This window comes from Cataglyphis hispanica, chromosome 7 (assembly GCF_021464435.1).
Source record: "Cataglyphis hispanica isolate Lineage 1 chromosome 7, ULB_Chis1_1.0, whole genome shotgun sequence".
In the NCBI taxonomy this organism is placed as follows: Eukaryota; Metazoa; Arthropoda; class Insecta; order Hymenoptera; family Formicidae; genus Cataglyphis; species Cataglyphis hispanica.
The window spans coordinates 5,505,691-5,525,962 of record NC_065960.1 but is presented as its reverse complement, the minus strand read 5'-3'; the positions used below and the strand labels follow the sequence as shown (position 1 = coordinate 5,525,962).

At 40.5% G+C, this 20,272-nt stretch overlaps 2 protein-coding genes across 3 annotated transcripts in view; one reads left to right on the top strand and one right to left on the bottom strand.

Annotated features, from left to right (window-relative positions):
- The first annotated feature begins 278 nt into the window (after positions 1-278).
- LOC126850837 (fl(2)d-associated complex component-like) overlaps positions 279-20,272 on the top strand; it is a 30,348-nt gene continuing 10,354 nt past the window's right edge. Inside the window, exons 1-2 of one of the 2 annotated variants that reach the window (XM_050594221.1) lie at positions 279-658; positions 4,556-4,811. In XM_050594221.1, coding sequence (XP_050450178.1) covers positions 4,560-4,811 — 252 coding nt within the window. In that variant the 5' untranslated portion in view covers positions 279-658; positions 4,556-4,559. Of the gene's footprint in view, positions 659-3,242; positions 3,354-4,555; positions 4,812-20,272 lie in introns of those variants that run through there. The other variant, XM_050594222.1, reaches the window with a different exon arrangement.
- Positions 12,835-20,127, bottom strand: LOC126850845 (pancreatic lipase-related protein 2). The gene is made up of 6 exons (XM_050594237.1): positions 20,034-20,127; positions 15,376-15,475; positions 14,916-15,064; positions 13,906-14,141; positions 13,480-13,723; positions 12,835-13,374 (listed from the first exon to the last, which is right to left on the bottom strand). The coding sequence occupies exons 1-6, from the start codon at positions 20,086-20,088 to the stop codon at positions 13,136-13,138; spliced, it is 1,023 nt and encodes a 340-aa protein (XP_050450194.1). The 5' UTR covers positions 20,089-20,127; the 3' UTR covers positions 12,835-13,135.

Here is a 20,272-nt window from a genome sequence, read left to right as displayed (position 1 = left end):
AGCAGGAACGCATCTCGCAAGAGAGGATGTCTACACATCTCTCGTTTCTTCCCCAGACCTTCTTCCATCCAGCTTTTCTCTCTTGCTTTTATCGATCCTCCTCCAACGAACAGAATAGCTTCTGCTATAGAAGCAAGAGCGAGCGGCAGCAGCGCCAGCAGCAACAGCAACAGCAGCACCAGCAGCGATAGCAGTAGCAGCAATCAGCATCGCCTATCATCCCTTTCAGTGGCTGTCCGGCCACCACGCCGGCATAACTGTTTCGATCGGGTCGGATCTCGTGCGGCGCCTCCACCACGCATTGCGTCACGCAACCTAACCTCGCTCTCTCTCTTTTTCTCGGTGGTGCTCGGCGGAGAATATATAGGTTTCTCCGGAAGCGGCCGACGCGCCGGCCGGGTGCGCACGTACGGGGGCGCGCGAGCAAGCCGGGGGTTGCACGGAGTGAGCAGTGTGCTCGCAAGGGTTGCCTCGGCTTGCCAGGCACGCCGTCAGTGCAGCCGCCGGTGTACCACCAGGCGGAGGATAGTACGGCGATGCGTTTGGCTGTGAGCTGAGCTGAGCTGTGGTGAGCGCGTGCGAGAAGAGGAGAGGGCTCCTTCTTCTACGCTCATCCTGTTCGCGACTTGCCTCGGAGGGGTGAGGAGGACAGGACGACGTAAGTGATGAAACGTCGGTCGAAACTCGTCGAGAGCGTCGTGTACGCGACGAATAATCGCACGTGACGCCAGAGAGTGTGAGATATTCGGATTGTTGTCATGGAAGAAATGACACGCGTATCGTACGGGGTGGGATTTACTCTTTGCGAAGGATAAGCTCTTCTTCGTTCGGGGAAGGCGTTTCATTCTCAATGTACTCGCCACGTTGGGGGTCGATGAAGGCGATGGACGACGCGCGATGGTCGATTCGCGGGGATGTGTTAGTAGGCATCGTCTTGGCGGGAACGATGACAGGTGACGAGAGAGACATAGTTCTCCTTTGCGCCTCGTCGCGGCGTTATACATTGGCGGCAATAGCAGGTGCTGCGAGGATGAATGGGACTCACAAACGACGTGTCCCCTTTCTAACGATATCGTGATAATGATATAACGAAAGTTAGATTGGAATTTATAAACGGAATCTCGATGCAAGACTCGTAGCATGGCACGAAGAATGGATGGTTCACCTTAGTTGGCGGAACAACTGATCGCATAATCTGCGACCCCTGCGAAGGGGACACCCCGTTGCGTTTGTGATTGATGTTTCTCGTTTGATCGCGCGACAAACGGCACGTATGACAACAACTTTGCACTTAAATGCTCGAGGCTTAATCTTTCTCGTTCTCTGCAAACTCGACGATCATTATTTTACGTCGAGCCAATCTCATGTACTATACATCATCGAAAGAGAGCCTTTGTGTACTCATGAAACTCATGGTTCTTACAATGCATGCTAGTTGTGAGTAAACCAACATTGGCGTAGGTTCGTTTAATGCGATCAATACTTATTTGCCTTTTTAATTCCGAGATACGCCGAGATGGATATATTACATTTCACCCTTGCATTACCTTCACCTTACACAGGTGATCAACCAGAGCTTATGTCGCGCTCGTTCATCAAACGTTAACTGATGGTGCTGCAGTTAGAGCTGACGTTACGTTCGCCGCGCTGTTTCTACCTTTTCATCGAGCAGCGCTCGTAGACAAAAAAAAAAAAGAAAAAAAGAGCGCCAAGATCGATCCTAATAGCATGGCGAGTCAATCGAACCGAGACTTGACAGAACATAAAAATAGCAGAACGTGTGTACTTGGCCGTAGAAATATCGTGAACAATGTTATCCCGCAATGTTGGTTGGGTTGTCCTTGCTCGTGCTACCGCTGTGTCAAGGCAAACTGCATACGTACGTGCGACATCAGATCGGATAATATTCGCGCTTTAACAACGTAGTTTGTTCGAACATCATCTCACCGTTCTTCATAACTGCTTCCCTCCTTTCCCTCCATTGTCCTCAGTTTAACGGGGGCGGCTGGCACATAATTTACCCAAATTTCGGGAGATTAAAGATAATCTTTAATTCAACCGATAGCTCGCTAATTTTCTTAAACAAAGTAACAGCACGTTAATGATATTAACAATCGCAATGCTCATCCTAAGCGATTTGATATCTTTTCGTGTGACAGATTTAATTACACTCGATTATTTGCAAATTAGTTTAGTATCAGTTGTACGTACCATCTGGCTACGGAGCTCTCTCTTTTCCTCTTTCTCTCTCCTTCTCTTGCGAAAGGGAAAACATATCGCTCCATGATTACCTGTGAAAGGAAATCTGTGTAAAAAGCTCGCAGCATCGACGACCTTGTCCTTTGCGAAATTACTCATGTCGTACACCGTCGTGAAATCCCTCGGGTCATGTATGTTTTCGCGGCGCCGAGTGCGAAGTGCAAAACAACGATGAGTCGATATATCGATTCATTTCCGATAATATATTACCTCCCATGACGATAACGCGTATGCGCGCATTATAACGTATGTATATCTCGTTGATTCCCCTATCGCGACAAGTATCGAGTTTGGAGCAAATTGTCACGGCGTGTTGGCGAACAACATGCGAAAAAAGGTATGTCCTCGGCGTTCGGCAGACGATGACGTATCGATCGTTGCACGCGCCTATCGCCAGAAATAACTGCAATCACTTTTAACAGGAAATTTTAACGTAGGCATATTAGGCTCTCGATGAGTTTCCAACATGTGTAGAAAATTTCGGTGAATCTATTTTTTCAACAAAAACGAGTAGAGAGAGCAGAGAATGTGAAAGAGAAACAGTGATAATCATTATTATTCTGATTGCCATTGACAAGGCAATTTTTTTTCCCGAAAGTACAAATTTAATCTCATTGTTCATTCGACTGGAGAGTAGATGCACTCGCAGTATAGATCGAGATTGCAGAGCTTCCATAAAATAAACAGAGTCCGAAGGCTTAAACTTCGACGCCACTCGATCACTGAGAACTGTCTCGGTGAAATATTTGCATACGCTGATGTGCAAAGGCAGATAAATAAACATGATCGATGCGATTTATTCTGCGTGCTTTCGCCGATCGATTAATCTCTCGCAGAAAAATTGCGTATTCAAACATGACGTTTGCCGCTCACGAGATTGTCTTATCGTTCTTATCGTCCCTTATCATCGCGATACGGACCGCGTTCTCGGAGAGATCACTGGCAAAGAAGCAATGTCGAGAGCTGCGTGTACCAGCTCGAGACATCGTGTGTCTCCCTACAAAGTGTAACGAAGCAGGGTGCACGACCTGACTCCGGTGATATAGAGCGAGCTGCGCGTGTATTTCTAGAGCTGCCGGTTTAAGAATAGAACGGCAAGTAGACGACTGGATTAAATATAGACGGTGAACGACCGGCAAGTAGATTACGAAATTTCATTCAAGTCACGAAGATCCTTAGACGCGATATCACCGGTGCCTAAGATCGTTAAGTAGACGTAATGTCGAGTAAATCGTGGCTTCTTCATCTGTCGCCGAGAAAGTCGATATGATTCCCAACAGGATACTTTAGGTGCTTCGCAAGGGTAATTGCAGTTTTAATCGCATCAGTCCAGCATGATCGGGATATGCATTCGTAATCTGCAAACTTTGATTGAGATTGCGATTTGCGACTGTAATTATTTATCGAGATTCTTGAAATTAGATTCAGAGGAGAGCGTTTCTTCCGCGATGACTCTTGCAAGACTCAATGGAAAAAATATCTGCAAAACATCTGATCCTTTCTATTCTTTTCGTGACGCTCCCACATCATACAAAATATAAAAAAAACTCGCGAAAATAATCACAATCCCGACAGTTGCGAGATTAAGGTCGCGAGATTAGAGGATAAATGTGGACCTGGAAGTCATTCTTTCTCGAATAGAGCCCGATATTAGGGAGGATTATAAATATCTAAAAACGAGGAAGAGGAGGAGAGACAAGAGGCGAGTTCGTGTCTGGAATTCGAGATGACTAAAAGCCGGTGTGCGACTTCTATCTCGGCGCAACGAAACGGTAAAAAACGGATTTGATGGGAAACCAATAATCAATAGCTGATTTTTTTTGTCGACCTAAAACTCTCCATTCGTTCGGAGACGGCGAATTGAAACTGATATCCCGCGCCGTCACGAATTGCGTACGAATTGACACTCGAAATTTTATCTGGAAAGAGTATGAGTGAGGAAAATAAAACGGGCGTGCGTTAACCAAGAGATGAAGAAAGTTGACGGCAATTAAACCAGACGCTTTCAGCTTGCCGGATGTTCCTCGAACGAGCGGAACAGCTGGCGTAGCGGCTCGATATCCTCAATGAGCTCCTCAATGCACCGGAACGAGTGTATTGTTCGGCGCAGCGGAGTGTCCTGTATAGGTCCTGTATTCCTCGTTTAATAATTTAGAGAGAGATAATGAGTTGGAGAGGAATATACGAATCTCTCGAAAGAGAATTCTCTTTCTCTCGCGCGAAAATTCTTATTTATAACGTGTACAATTTTCAACGAGACACATTCGCGAAATAAAATTTCTTCAATATCTTTCAGAAGGATGCCAGCAGCCGGTGCTGCGGCCGTGCCGGCTGTCGCCGAGGGAGCCGGTCAGCTGGAGGACCTGGACGAGCCACCGGAGCCACGTGCTCGCGGCGGTGGTGGACGGACCGGCCTGATGAAACCCCTGGTGGTGTTGGCTCTACCCGGGATGTACCTCTTTTACAAGTACAGCCAGTATAGGCGGGAGCAGCGCGAGCTATCTCGCAGAAGAGTCACCGAGCGGGAGCTACAGCATCTTCATCATAAAATCGTGAGTGCGAATTTCTCGAGCTGTGTTATGTGTGTACACCTGCCTGCGCCCCAAGCATTTGCCTGTCGGTAGGTCAAGGAACTTGCGCACGAGATGGGTCTCTCTCGCGATCGTAACATCCCACCTGTTGTGTTACGTCATCGGTCCGAGAGTCTATCTTTAGAGTCCGCGAAGCGCAGACTGAGATGATAACTCGAATTAAGCGCGGACACGTTAGTGCAACAATTTATTTATGCTGACTTCGTTATTCGGTCGTATTATTTTTACCGTCGGGGCGACGAAAATACGAAAGCTGGAATCGTAGATTCAATAAAAGAGAAGGAATGTGGGTTGGAAATAAATATGATTTATTACTATTGGCCCCCGAGAGCGATTTATTATATCCATATATTCCGTACCCACGTGATTTTGCCCTTGTTACACCTTGATATTCAGAAGATAAATGACAACACTGAAATGCTGAAGCAATGAAAGAGTATTATTTTCGTCAATATTGATCCCTGATGTGAGCGACGATACAGGGAAAAAAAAATCATTTCACCTTTTCTAATCAAAGGGTTCACGATGTGCGTCGTTTATCCATCAACGGGGTGACGACATTGCATAGCCTGTTTCTATACCGTCTTAGGACGGCGATAACGAGAGAATGAGGAAAGGGATGAGAGATACGTGAGAAAGCGCGAGGAAGCGATAAAAGGGTTCGATTATCCAGAGGGAAGGGAGAAAAACGTGATCATCCCTCGTTGCTTGAGAGAAAGCTGTATCTTCTTCTAAAGGCTATAACCACTTGTTTTTATATATCGCGATCCTTATTAAGTGGCCTTAGTGGCGTTTTGTCTTCGTTATTATCTTCGTTATTATCAGATGCTCTCAGTAGCTCATGAAAGAAAATGTGATCGCATCCGCGTAATGATACCTCGTATTTCTGGAACTATTTGCCGAATCCCCGTAAGCTTCCTTTGATCGACTACTTTCATAATTAACTCTGTCTCTTTGTTAGCTGAATTTCGCTAAAAGGACTTTAACTTTCTACTCCGCAGAGTTTACGTTTGCATGATTTAGGGGACACTTTATCTCGTTATTCGATATGTACATGCGATGATGTCGAAAGCCAGCCGGTGGCTGCATTAAACGGTCCACTGGACCTCGTCGGTATCCACTCGGGAGATAGTTGACGCCGCGGAATTCACATTTCATGGAAACTCTGTAAACTGTGAGAACGCGTATTGATTTCTGTCCGTCCCAGGCTATCGTGATTCCGGGTCGACTTAATGGGTGCTGATCCGCTGATGAGGGGCGACTTACTAGCCGTAGCTAGGCGATAGCATATCGAGAACGACACGCTCGAACAAATAACTCGATCGTGAAAGATATCGGAGAGCATGATCTTTGTTTGAGATTCGGATTGGATTGAAACTGTGCGAGAGCTCGTCTCCTTTCGCCTCTGTTATCTCGCTCGAATGAGTTTAAATCTTATCCGATATATACGAACTGTTGAAAACTCACGACACGGTGCTCCATCCTCTCAAGGTCGTCCCGGTTTCAGGATAATTTGTTAGGTCAGTGCCGGACTTGGCAAGCAAGAAGGAGCGAGGAAAAAAGTGTTCCCGCTAGGGAGACCTGCCAAGAAGCTGCGTACACGGTCGACGGATCGTTACTGGGATACCGCGAATACCTCGTGCAGCCTCTGTAACCGTGGATCGCATTCGCGGTGTCGTGCAGGAAACCGGAATTTCGCAAAGCCGATTCACGTCTAGCCAGCTGATTTAGCGTCTTGTCTATCGTAAATTGAAATTACTAGGCTGCGGGACAACCTGAGTAAGACAAACTAAAAGAATTTTAAGCCAACTTATCATTTAGCGCTTTCGCGTGACGTATGTTGACAAGAAGGGCCTTGGAGAGGCTCTGGAACGGGAGCGATCATCCTCAACCTTGACGATATAAACGTACGAAGAGGCAGCTTCAGGAGTCGGCGTCGTTTAAGAATCGAGCGTTTCTTACAAACCAATGGAACTTGACGAGGTGGCGTGCTTTCAGATAAGGCTCACGCCAACTTGACGTTAAGATCGCAACCCAACGGTCGGGCATGTGGACTTTATCCGCTGTATATTCGTTTAACGCCGTCATGATGAACGATAGAGGCGAAAGGCAAGGAAAAGAAAAATCGATGTGAACCGTTCGTCACTCGAGATTATCGGCGTCAGATATCGCACTCCCTTCTTTACTTCCAATATTTTTTTTTTTCAACGCTGTTTGCGACAGTTTCGAATTTCCACTCGCTTTTTCATCCGCGTGAACGAAACACCGTTAGCACAATGTCCCATCAAAGTTTTTATAATTTTTGCTTTCTCATAGAGGAAGCTTTGTTTTCCTGACAAATTTTTTTTTCAGTTTTCTATGTCAATGTGTTTGAAATGTCCCAAAAAATTGTCGAAAAATCATAAACATTCTTAAAATGTTCGTATATATGTATATGTACGAAATGTATATTATACAACCTTTAATTTCCGCAATTTTTAAGATTAAACGGATTAAATTTTTTAAAACAAATACAGTATTATTAAAGGATAATTGGAATTGAATTTAATAAGATTAGTGAAAGGGTTTATTTTTTATAAAATTTTGAATTTTTTGAGAAATATTCGTACACGCTTTAATTTTTGGAAATTTTTAGGTATCGGGTTAAATTATTTTTTTATATAAATAGAATATCATTAAAAAATGATTAGTACTTAATTTGGCGAGAATTGATGAAAAGATTTATTTTTTATAAAATTATGAATTTTTTGAGAAATATCTGTACACGCTATAACTTTCATTAATTTCGAGATATCGGGTTAAACTTTTTTACATGAATAAAATATTATTATTATTAAAATAAATATAATAAATATTAATATTAAATAAATATATATTAATATTAAATAAATAAATATTAATATTATTATTAAAGAATGATTGATATTGAATTTTTGGTGAGAGTCGTTCCTCTATGAGAAAGCCAAAATTGAAAAAGCCGCTTGCTTTAAGGAGCTTAAGCTTTTTGAGCGAAATAAAATGATAAGGAAGCAATATGCAAGTTTCTAATTTGCATAATTTTCATCTTGTAACATTTTCGTGCAAAAAAATATAAATATTTTACATAAAAACAATTTTTTTGTCATACGCCCCGTTTATTTTACATCCCATGCCCGTTATTTCATCGCGATGTTTTTCTTTGTTCTACCAATTTGAAAACGGCCGAGTCGCACGACAGTCGTAAAAACAAAGCAAATTTTCTCTCTCGATGCAACGTAATTGGGTTCGCAGAAAATAACAAGCTAACGGGATTGTACCTCGTGACGGCGGCCCTCCCGAGCCGTCGGCGGACTAAAGTTTTACGTCCCTGTCTACTCTATCCCTTGCGAGTCACGTAAGTGCACGTTCACGCGATTCCAGCAGACGAGTCGTCGTTACAACCACCCTCCAACGACTAGCCGTTGGCGTTCCCGGTTGCCTAACGAACTAAAAGGAACTTTTCGATCCACGGTTACGGCCAGCTAACGATCCATGCTGTTGTTTCTAATACTTTTCGAATAAAATATATGTTGATTTTATTGTTGGAATATATTTTATTTTTCCTAAAAATCTACCCTTGAATATATCGAAATTTTTTTATAAAGCTATTATTTTGCAAATTTGAAAGAGACGAATCGCAATGATAAAGTTCTTTTACAAAAATAATAACTCGTGGTTTTCGCGAATTGATCTTCGAGATGTGAGTTATTGCTTGTAATTTCGGAGAATATATGCTTATCAGTTTTTAAATCAAAAGTTTTCGCGGCACGAAGTTAAATAATGAACTCGTAAGTGCTTGGTCGTCGACCCCTGGGGCGTTCGGGGTTAGGGGTTGATAATACCATCGACAACCACCATAATACACGCTAGTAACGCGACCCGGTGCAATCTTCCGCTTCCGTCAGAAGGGTTGCGTGAGGGTTATTCAATTTCTCGAAAAGGTTTCTCGAATCACTCGTCCTTCTCTGTTCTGCCCTTGCACCTCGTATAAAAAATTTTTCTCCCGCTACATTTGTTAACACGAGCATAGATTAATACAGTGCTGACGATTCAAGAAACTTTAAATTACGCGAGCAGATTTATTAGAGAGCAACGATAATATAGTACTTTATAAGTTAAGGCCCACAGTAGATATTGACACGGATGATTTATTAATCTGTCGTTAAAAAAAATGTTGAATTTGTAAAAAGAGTATTTTCTTGATTTTATAAATTATTTATTTATTTAATCCATTTTTACTGGAAAAAACTTCCTAGTATAGGCTGTTAATAATAGACAGAATTAATATAATTTAGAATTGGAAAAAAATAATTGATAGAAATTCATTATTTAAGTTAAAAATTACAACTTAAATATAATAATAAGAAAAAAATATTTAAAAAAAATATTAATTTTTTCAAATAATATAAAGTAAATAAAGAGGAAGGATGCTTTTAATAGAATTTGGATCGGTGTAAAAAAAAAATCAATGTGAGTCGAGAAATCATTTGCCAGTGATAATAATTGAATTGCGCGGAGATGTACCTTAGTTAGCTCCAAAAGACGGAGCGAGTCTAAATTCATTTCCTCGCGAAATTTGATATTCTCGAAAATTCAAAGTCCAATTTATCCCGGCGATTCTCTCGGAATATTTCGACGGGGTCGCACAAATAGCGCCCCTCCTGCGCGACTTCGCATTTATCTACGGCGCCATTTCTGGGAAAGGGGAATTCAATTTGGTTACTCTCGAGGCTCCCCATTATAGGACAGCCCGGAATTAGAACAGAACGAGATAAATCAAATGGAAGACCGGTGGTAGAAGAACGAAGGCTTCGTGTCGGCCGTTCGCTTTTCGTCGAATGTAATTTCGAAGGTTCTTTGTGTGCGACGAGAGTGACATGATGACCGGCAACCGAGGGAGCAAGTGCGTCGATATCTAATCATGTCTTTCGCCAAGAAGCATTAACGAGGTACTAATACCTCGGGCGTCTAATTGCGTGACGTCTAGAAAGATTTTTTATTTTTATTCTTTTTTTTCTTGACTGAAAATCTCTCAGCTTTCGAGATACTGTAAATCTATAGGGATCCATTCGTTCATGGTCCGTCAAAGCTGCCGTCATCTCGCCGACTGCTATTAGAAGACAGGCGAAGAAAAATAAGAATTACCGCGCTCCGGGACACCCCGTATATGGATAAACTTCAGCTCGAGAAGATGGATAGTCCGGGGAATAGAGAGAATAAAGTATGGGCGGTGAAGTCTCGAAGTACACAAGGGGATAGGCATATCCCTTCGTACAAGTTCCTCTTCGGGAAAGTCCCACGTAAAATGCACGTAACTGTCATGGGGTTGCAACACGCGAATGGCCCTAGTCTAACATGTTTGTAAGCTCTCCTCGACAACGAGAACAAAGGGGGATCGATACCCACGACGCCACCAAGCTGACGACGCGACGGCGGCGATGATGATGGTGGTAGTACGTTTCGTGTTTCGTTTCTCATTTCCGCGGCGGACAATGCACCCGATGCGATGCAAGGATCGAATAATAGTCGATATCGCAGCAGCGATTTTAGCGGAGAGCACGGAAACTGCCGACGTCGTCGGTTTCGTTCTCATCGATTCACGGCTACGATAACCACGTAGCTCCACCATCGACCCTTAACAGAGAGAATTTCGAGCATAAATTTCGAGATTCCCGACCGCTTTTCTCTTGTGAAAGCCACGAATTCTCACGCGACTCGCGAGAGGGTCAAAGGGAAACCTTTTAAAAATCATTCAAATTGAATGATTTTTAAAAGGTACAAAATTGAATAAATATTTAAGTTTTTAAAAACGGATTTTTTCTGTTTTATTTTGTGAAAAGATTGTCTTCGCGAATGGGAGAGAATTTTGGACGTTGATAGAGCGGATGAAAGGAAATACTGCGGAAACCTGGGACGTAGTGTACATGTATAAACACGGCAGAATATAGCTGGTAACGATACTCGAGGGAGTCTCTTTTCTCGACAGAGAGAGAGAGAGAGAGAGAGAGAGAGAGAGAGAGAGAGAGAGAAAGAGAAGGAGCCAACACCGAATACGTGCTGAAGCGTAGACTGCGAGAGTCCCGCCGTCTTAGGCCTTTCGCGTGTAACGTGCTCTTTCAAGACTAGGGTCATCTATAACCCTGGCCATTGGATTCTTATCGACCCGCCCGTTATACTGAATTTTTCAGCGTACATGCCGGGTTGATTGACCGCCGACGAGATATCCCACGGGGTCTCTACATGTCTCGTTCGTGATTCCAAGATGCACCGTGAATTTCGATCCTGCCAATCCGTCTTGAAGCGTCTCTTCCAAAAGAGAGAGAGAGAGAGAGAGGATCGTCATCGTCCGTTTAAAGAAGAATACGAAAAGTTTCTTTGCTTTATACACCTAATTTTATTTCCTTGTCCTACGCGAAATGTATTCCGAAATCGAAGAACAACTTAACAGTGAGTGATCGTGAAAGGTCACGGTGCTATCTTCAAGATGAGTCAGAGAATGTTTCTGCCGTACATAAATCATTCTATCGATCCCGAAATTGCATTCCGACCGCTGAATATGTTATATTGTTCCGTCTACAGTTTTTTAACTGCCTTTGTTGTGCTTCCTCGCAAATATTATGATATTTTTCACCGTTTACATGCCAAGCTTTCGAAAAATCGATCTCTATCCTTTTTTTTTTCCAAAGGGAATGAAGTTTCGAAGGGCCCTTCGAATTTAATAACGCGCGATAATTAGAAGGATCATTTCTGTTGGTTGGTTGGAAAAGTTCTCCACGAGACATTCGAGACGAAAGTTATCCCGGGAAAGGAACGGGAGAAGTTGTTTTAGTTTAACGAGCGTTGAAAACGCCAGGCGAAATTTATTCGGGGCCGTGCAATTTTGGCCGTCTCGATACTCAAGTTCGGCCGACAAGTTCCACAAAGTGTTGAACGAGTTTCGTGAAGCCGAACTTCTTAAAGAGAACGATAGAAGCTGCGTTCGTTTCTAAGAAACAGGAGAAATTCTCGAGACGAATGCACGGTAGACTAATCTAATCATAAGCGACATTTGACGAGGAGAAGAACGCCTCGTTTCACGATTAGTACTTCATAGAATGACGTGGAATAAGAGTAGCGCGAAAAGATGAAGATGATTTGAAGGCAGATTTTTGTCAAATAATTCTAATACGCGATATCTCTCGTATGTATTCCCCCAAGCTGTCACTTGCAATTTTTAATATGAGCACGTTGCTCCAGAGATCGATCTATCAATTCTCCAAAGTGAAAAATAATAAAGTATCTCAGCCTTGAAATTTACATACCCCGAAGGCGGGGAAGGCATCGGAAATAGCACGAAACTCGCGGGTTCTCCGACCATTAGCATTCTTGTTCCGAGATTCTATTTTACGTATTTATATATTTCCTTTTTATCGCGGAAAATCCAAGTCGTTTTTAAAAAATATGAAAAAAAAACATGAAATGTTATTAAGTCGTTTGACAATCTATTTAATCTATTTAATCGATCGACACTATGTACTAGAGGTTGCATTTAACTTTTCACGCGCACAAACGTGTTCTTCCAAAAACCGTGTAAAAAAAAAGACACAAGATTAATGGTACCAGTTAAATACTGCATGTTTTTATAATCTGAACTTATTATCAGCCATTTTTCATGCAAAAGTGTTCTCAAACTCATGCAAAGTCACATATCGCTATTACAGAGTTTTAGTCACGTATTTTTCCTGTTACGTGTCATGTAACTCTATAGTCGTGTCGTACAACTGTTATTCGTGTATCGTTAACAATTAAAGGTAGAGGTAGAACGGTAAACGTCGTAAACAATGCGCTCCTATATCTGGCATGAGATCGCAGTGACTGGCATTAAAAGCGACCGACACAAGTTGTTTCCTCTTTGACTTGTCGCAATTCGATTCGAGCTCTTCCGTATCCTTTACTATCGTCGCGTTTCATTACAAACTTTGTTTATTTTCTGGGGAGAGGGAGGGAAGGGAGAAACTTTTATCGCCTCTTTAGCGATCCCTCGAAGAAGGCAGCAAAATTCATTGAGAGCCATGCATTCATTCTTTGCAATGAAAACGGTAGAAATACAAACATCTTTATCGCAAAACACGTTATCTATAAAACGTTATCGCGCAAGAAAATCTTTTAATATCCTCGTCTTTTCCCAAGACGAATTATCTCGGCGGAAGCGTTAGGGAGAGTCGCTTTTCGCTTCCTAAGTTAGTAATTTGGTTCATCCAAATCCAGGATTATCGTCACGTCGATCGTCACTTGCCAAATCTATGGCCCGTCGAATTTCTGCCGTACGGTATTTGCGCGTTCGTGCTCAAGTAAAATTTTCCCTGATGCTTGGGATTCGCCAGGAAACCCATGTGAGCCTCGGGCTTCCACACGCAGTTCGCCCTAATCCCAGGTCGCCACCTTGGACATCGACTCGCGGGAAACCCATAGGGATTGTCCACCGATTCCGCGTAGTAACGCCAGGCTCGATTGTGTCCGCAGGTAACTGATAAAAAATCAAAATGAAAATGAAGAAAAAATGTTTTAAGAGAGAGAGAGAGAGAGAGAGAGAGAGAGAGAAAGAGAGACAAAGCATGTTGTCGAAACCCACTGTATTGATTTATGACCCTCCGGAAGTTCATGCGAATGATGCTCTTTAAATCGCAGCCGGGCTGTTGTTTCCTGCCACCGTTTGGATAAAAATCGACGTGGCCAAGCGGTTGAGGAAATCCTAAACGGCCACCGTCAGTATGAATGACATCGACGAATGCGGCGTCGGTCCATGATAGGTGACCCTCCTCCCCGGTGTTCATGTACAACGGATAAGCCGGGTCCAGTCCGGTGATTCTGCCTATCTAAAAGCGCCTCAACGTACAGCTACCCGATCTACATATACGGTGTATCGGTCACGTCGATATAGCGCTCCCAGGCGCTAATGCGGTTTCGATAATGCGGCCTTCGATTAGCCAGGGGAATATGCGACACGCTGTGGCTCTGACGATCGTTATTAGCGGACCTTACGAGGGTTATACCTTACCTTCCGCGGCCTTAGGGCCTTCCCCATGAAACCGGCAGCTTCTGCGCCCAGACTGAAGCCGATCACATGAATTTTGGATAAGGGAACGGCTTTCTGCGCTTCGAGCCATCTCATCACGTGCGCTAAGTAACGGCCGACGATTCTGGAGTTTCTCACTGCCGTTACGTACCACGGTAACACCCCCAGTTTCGCCCAGTTCACCAATATCACGTTGTAGGGTCCACGACGAAGATATGCTGAAACAAAGATAAGGGTGAATATAAAATGTAAATGTTTCGAGTAAGAATTATTTAACTTCAAAAATGCTGTAGAAAATAAAATCTTTGTCGACAACTTGACGATGTCAAGTAATGTTAGAATGGCGTGCGTGGGAATTTGAAAGAAGAGCGAGGTTAGGTTTTTATTACAGAACGAACAAGTAAACAACAAAGGCGCCTGCTTCGGGGCCACGGAAAATTGAATTGGACCAACTCGTGAATTGTGAGGAACGGAAAAATTCGCAATTATTTATCATCCGTAAGCTCCGTCATTCTGGTAGAATTTCTTGAGGTTTCGATAGGATATCCATAGATCATATGGTCAGTAATTGATCCAGCCTACTTGCTCACCGAAATCTACAAGCGGAAAGGAAAACGAAGTATCTCGCCGTACCTTGTAATAAGCTATTTTGATATTCAGAGCGAATATATACCGTGCAATATCACGCATACGTCTACTAGAAACGTTAAAAATACGTCTGCAGCATATTTATTATCATGAAATTAAATGAGATAATATAAAAAGATAGAGCATTCTGAATGAAAAAAAAAAACTTTCCGGAGATTGTTGAACTTTTGTCTTCTACTGACAAGAAGAAAATCAAACTTTTTCTATGCATTTCGAAGTTGACGAAGCCTGATAGAATGCTCGCCTCTTTATATATTTATGCGAACGACTTTCTTGCAATCGATCGCTCCGCAGCAACATGGCATGCTTGTCGATTTTAACTGGCTACTTATAAAGATATATACCGTTTCGTACAGCGATGGGCCCCTTTCCTAAGCTGCTATCGCTGTATCCGTGAATGTAAACGACAGTCGGATGTTTAATGTTGAAGTTACTCCTCCACAATGTTGCGACATCGGTAGGATTCAGGATGGAAGGATACGTTGGATTTCGCCTGCCGTGGGTTAATGCGAAACGCAAGAAAAATGTCGCTATGAGCAAAATTTGTGGAATTTAATACGATCGATGATGGACTCGTTGACTTATGGGATACTGAAAGGCTAATTTTCAGATTCCCATCAATCAGAGATTCCAATCAACTAGAACTTTAACTAATTAAAATAAAAATTACGCCAATATTCTTGACGAGTTAAAGTAAATCTCTTAATTTTGATAATATTAAAACGGCAGAATTAAATTATACTAAAAATATGATTCAAGTACGGAGTGTGACGGTGATCTTTACTCACGAACAAATCTGTGTACCTGGTATACAGTTGCAACTGGATGTCCTGACCTAAGTCAATCGGGCAGCAATAGAAACACATACCGGTTGGAAGTATAGTCAGATGCAACACAGAATCCCCTGATAACAAAAAAAAATAAATAATTATAATTTTAGCAAAATCTGAATCGATCAGTTTTGATCTCGTCAATTTATAATCGAAGAATCGCGAATAAGACAGATTGAGTTCACACTAAAAAAATGTACTAAATCCAAAATAATTTTTTTATTCAAAAATTATTTTTTTTAATACTTATAAAGAAATTAATTATTTCAATCAAGCAGCAAATATATTTGAATTAGTAAATTATAAAATAAAAGCAAAATATGCTTTTATTTAAATAAAATATTAAATAAAAAAGATGTTTTTATCTTTATTATACTAAATTATTCTTTTAAAAAAACATTTTTCTTATTTTGGGGGCTGCTTGTCTTAAACGAAAAAGTTTAATAAATAATATTTTATTTTTAAATATATATAAATATTTTATTATATTAAAATTTATAACAATACATTATAAAAATTATAATTTTTATCACACGTAAGTAATAATTTATTATTACAAAATATTTTTGGAAGCAGAGTATATATTTATGTAAATTAAAAAAAAAATAAAAAAATAAAAGTTAACAAAAATATATTTACTTGAAAAGAAATTTATTTTTAGTGCAGAAATCTGATATTTCTGCTTTCCATCGAACCGGATAGAGAATTCATTTCAAAGATACCATGCTCGGCGTGTAACGAGTAATAATATTTCAAATGGCAAAAATGGCTCACTCTTCGCATTCCCTTTACTGTATTAAACGTGGTGCATAATACCAGCAACGACGACGGCCGGCCTCGACCAATCGCCGCGGTCGTCGTCATTGAACCTGACGATGGTCACGTTATGTCGCGTGCCGTACCGCCGACGGAGATCGACGGTGAGCGATACGTCACCGAAGAATCCCCCTTTACTTGCCTTCGTACGCTGCTCGATTTTTCAATAAAACACGCGAGAGCACTTGTACAGAATATTTCTCGACGAATTGCGTTAATTTCCGTACCACATTGTACGACTTATCTTTTTTTCTCTTCTTGAAATGATTAGCGTTTCAACGGTTCTGATTCGGACAAGTCAGACAATCGCGTCCCGACGAGTTAACAATGGACGCAACGACAAATGGTAATTTCGAGAAACGCTTATCCGCGATCGTTTGGTCGAAAAATATCTGCGAAATTAATCCGCCGTTTCATCTACTTCGGCAATGAATCGCGCGATGCCGTGCCCGGTCGCAATTAAGCTCGCACGGAAAACGTGCGACACGTGGTTAAGTGGCTGTCGAGCTCGTTCGCGCACTCCTTCAACCTTAGAAAGCAGCGACGCGTCGAAAATGAGCGGCTTTTGTATTAGAAAGTGTGTTTCGTGTATCGTGAATTTTAATTATTTTGCGTCCGAAAGGTCTCTGAGTTATTTTCGTGGAAAATACGAAATGCTCGAGAGAAGCTTGAAACCCTATCGCACGACGTCGCTAAATGTCAAACGTTTGAGCCAAAATTTACTTAAATTAATGATGAAATAAATTTTTACGATTCGCGAGAAAATTGCCGAAATAACTCCAGCTTACGTCTCGGGATACTTACTTCAGGATTGCGCAATTATACTACTTTGTCAAGTAGCATTTTGCGAAAAATAGGTCGCGCTTTATTACACTTTCACCGCGATAATCGCCATGCTTTTTCGCTCGAAGCATTTCACCGCGAAGACAATTAAGCGATTATGTCACATACAGCGAATTAACAATACGGTCGAATCTCTCTCTCTCTCTCTCTCTCTCTCTCTCTCTCTCTGCTCTCGTCCAACTTTACGCATCTAGAAAATGTTACCTTTCCCCATTGACCGTTAGCAGGTGAGAGGATTATCGAGCACAAACGGGATGTAATACGAAGAGATTGGTTATCGCGCGCGCTTCGCACCGTTATAGCAAATCTGTTTTTTTTCATTAGTAAGCGTAATCAGGCATTACCAGGCAGCGGCATGATTGCAATCATGTTGCCATGATTCGCATCAGTCCAATGACATTGCATCGTGAGATAGAACTATTTACGAGTACGATCGAGGGCGCATCTATTTGCGGTATTGAAAAAAAAAAAATACAATATACATTGTTGAAAAATTTGTTTTTTTTTTGTTAAAAAATATGCCGATAAAAATTTAAATATTTAACACATTGCTGTTGTGTTAATTGAATTCAAATATTTTCAAATTATTACAAGAATTAAAAAAAGTCTGAAAATAACACAATGTGCACATATTTTTAATTTTACACAATAAATATGTTCCGTATTATTAGAGACAGAATTTATCTGTTAAAATTTACAGAAAAAATATTGATTTTATTTTAATAGGAGATAATAATTTCTCCGAGTTCATTTTATCATTAAAAATATATATTAATTTTACACAATTTTAAAATACTATGAAATTTCATTTATTTTGTACGGAAATATTAACATAATATTAATGTCATCATTTTTAACATATTGATATTATGTTAAATTAACACAAGAACATGTGGATCGTATGCGATATGTGTGAAATTTAATTTCAAATTTTCCAACAATGTACTCCAATATCTCTCGCAACGTGACGCGATTGCGGAGAGAAAGGAACGCAAGATGCCATTTATTTTTTTTTTACATCTGAGGTTCGATAAACTTTTTTACCATCAAGTTCTGTGATGCATTGCATTGGATTACAGGTTTAATCCAGGTTGCCGGAACTGTTTATCTTAAAGGTGAAAGCAACGTAATAGTGCCTCATTCCTGTACCGGTTACACCGGACGGATGGTTAATCGTGTTTTATAAAAAGGGCTTGCACATGTGAATTTCTTGCAGACGAGCCGTAGAAGGCTCGTCATAAAATCACGTCGCATGCACACGTGCGTCACCATTTTAGGAATTTATCGTACCGTATAAACGCGTGAATGCGCCTTTCGTGCAGGATGCGTTACGCGTTCTGATTACCTCATTTTTTTTATAAATCGGTACCCGTCAATCAGTTCACATTCTCTTCGAATACAAAAAAAGCAAAACATTAAATCGAGAAGCCTTGAAAAAATAACCGGAATTCAGTAGCAATTAACGATAATGAATGATTCGTTAAAGGAGAAATGAATGTGTTGAGCATGTCGTTATTTGCAATTTAAATGATGCACATTTACATTCTATCTGTGATAACTAAACCGATCGGATTTATTATGCAAAAATTTATTATTAAAAAAACAATTAATAAATAAGATTTATTTGCTTGTAATATCCAACATATGCATTTCCTACGCAAAATATATGTAAAATAATATGCAAAATATATGTAAAATAATATGCATTATATATGAAATAAATTTATAACAAAATATATTTTTATTAAAAACTGTTTTTATATTAATAATAAAATTTATCTACGTTACTACGTGAATTCATCTCTGAAACTTAATAAATTTTTTAAGAGTTTCTTAGTATTTTATTTATACTAATACAATTACTTTAAAAAATTATATATTATTGTAAAAAAATTTATGAGAAAAATATTACAAATTATACAAAATAAATTATAATTCTTGAAATAAAATGTGATTTAAGAATTATAATTTATTATATATTTATTATTAAAATTATAAATCACAATAAACAATATTTTCTCAAGACTGAAGACTGTGAAATTTGGGACGTTTGATATAAAAATTATTTTGCATGAAATAAATTAGAAAATAAAAAGAGAACCCTAACTTTATAATATAAAATACATCATTATTAAAAATTATTTAAAATATGAAAATATGCAAAGATAACTGATGACGCGATCTGCGTTGGAATAAGTTGGAATAAACTTGTAAAAACAGTTCAATACGATTCATTTTATTCGCTTCCGAAATTAATCATCGCAAAGATAAAGTTGCTCTCGTTACGCTTTGCACATTTGCCAAAATTTCCTTTCTTGTTTAACGAATCATTTTTCATCCCATCGTCAACTGGCAATAACTTTTCCAACACTCTTATTATTTATGGACATCGTGAATCACGACCTACTTACGCGATTACTGTTAGTGAAATAGAATTACTGAATACGTGCATCGACTTTGTCGCAGATTTCGCGCGAGTAACTGCGTGATCCAGTTTTGGTTCGTTGGCGATTAACAGTTCCACCGCGACAATAATAACGGCAATAGTCTCAGAATACTAGCAATATTAAGTGAGAAAACTGGCGAATAAGAATTAAAAGGCGCTATTATAGCGCATATTTTTAATGCATACCTGTCATTGAAATTTAACAAAAAGTTTGCGCACCAATAATGACGTATTGGCTCTTATTTGCCAATTTCCTTGCTTAATATCGTTCCTCCATTTCATTAGAAATATGTAAAAAAAAAAAAAAAAACACCGATATAAAATTCAACATCACTAATATTTTCCTCTAATAGAGTTAGACTCCTATATGCATCGAACTAGACATTAACGTGAATATATTAAAGCCGCACTAAACCGGTAAATTTATACGCTCATTATTTCCACGCTTTATGATCCACTTTATGAAAACGATGATTGTCACTCGCGTTAAAGTCGGAAGGATTATGCACCACTGTCGCGCAATTTACCTCTTCGAAAGATATACAACTGACAGAGAATAGGCACGAGGAAGGACGGGACCATTGTCGGGTGCCCGAAAATCTCGAATGACGCTACCGTGGAGAGGACCCTCTTAAGCTGTGATCGTCTTACGTAGGATTCGAGAGGAAACTGGCGGGAAACGACGCCAGCTGATCATTTTGTAGAGCTCTCGCATACTCTCATCTCGCGCGAGCATAACGCGGGCGTCACGATCTACTTTCCAGCC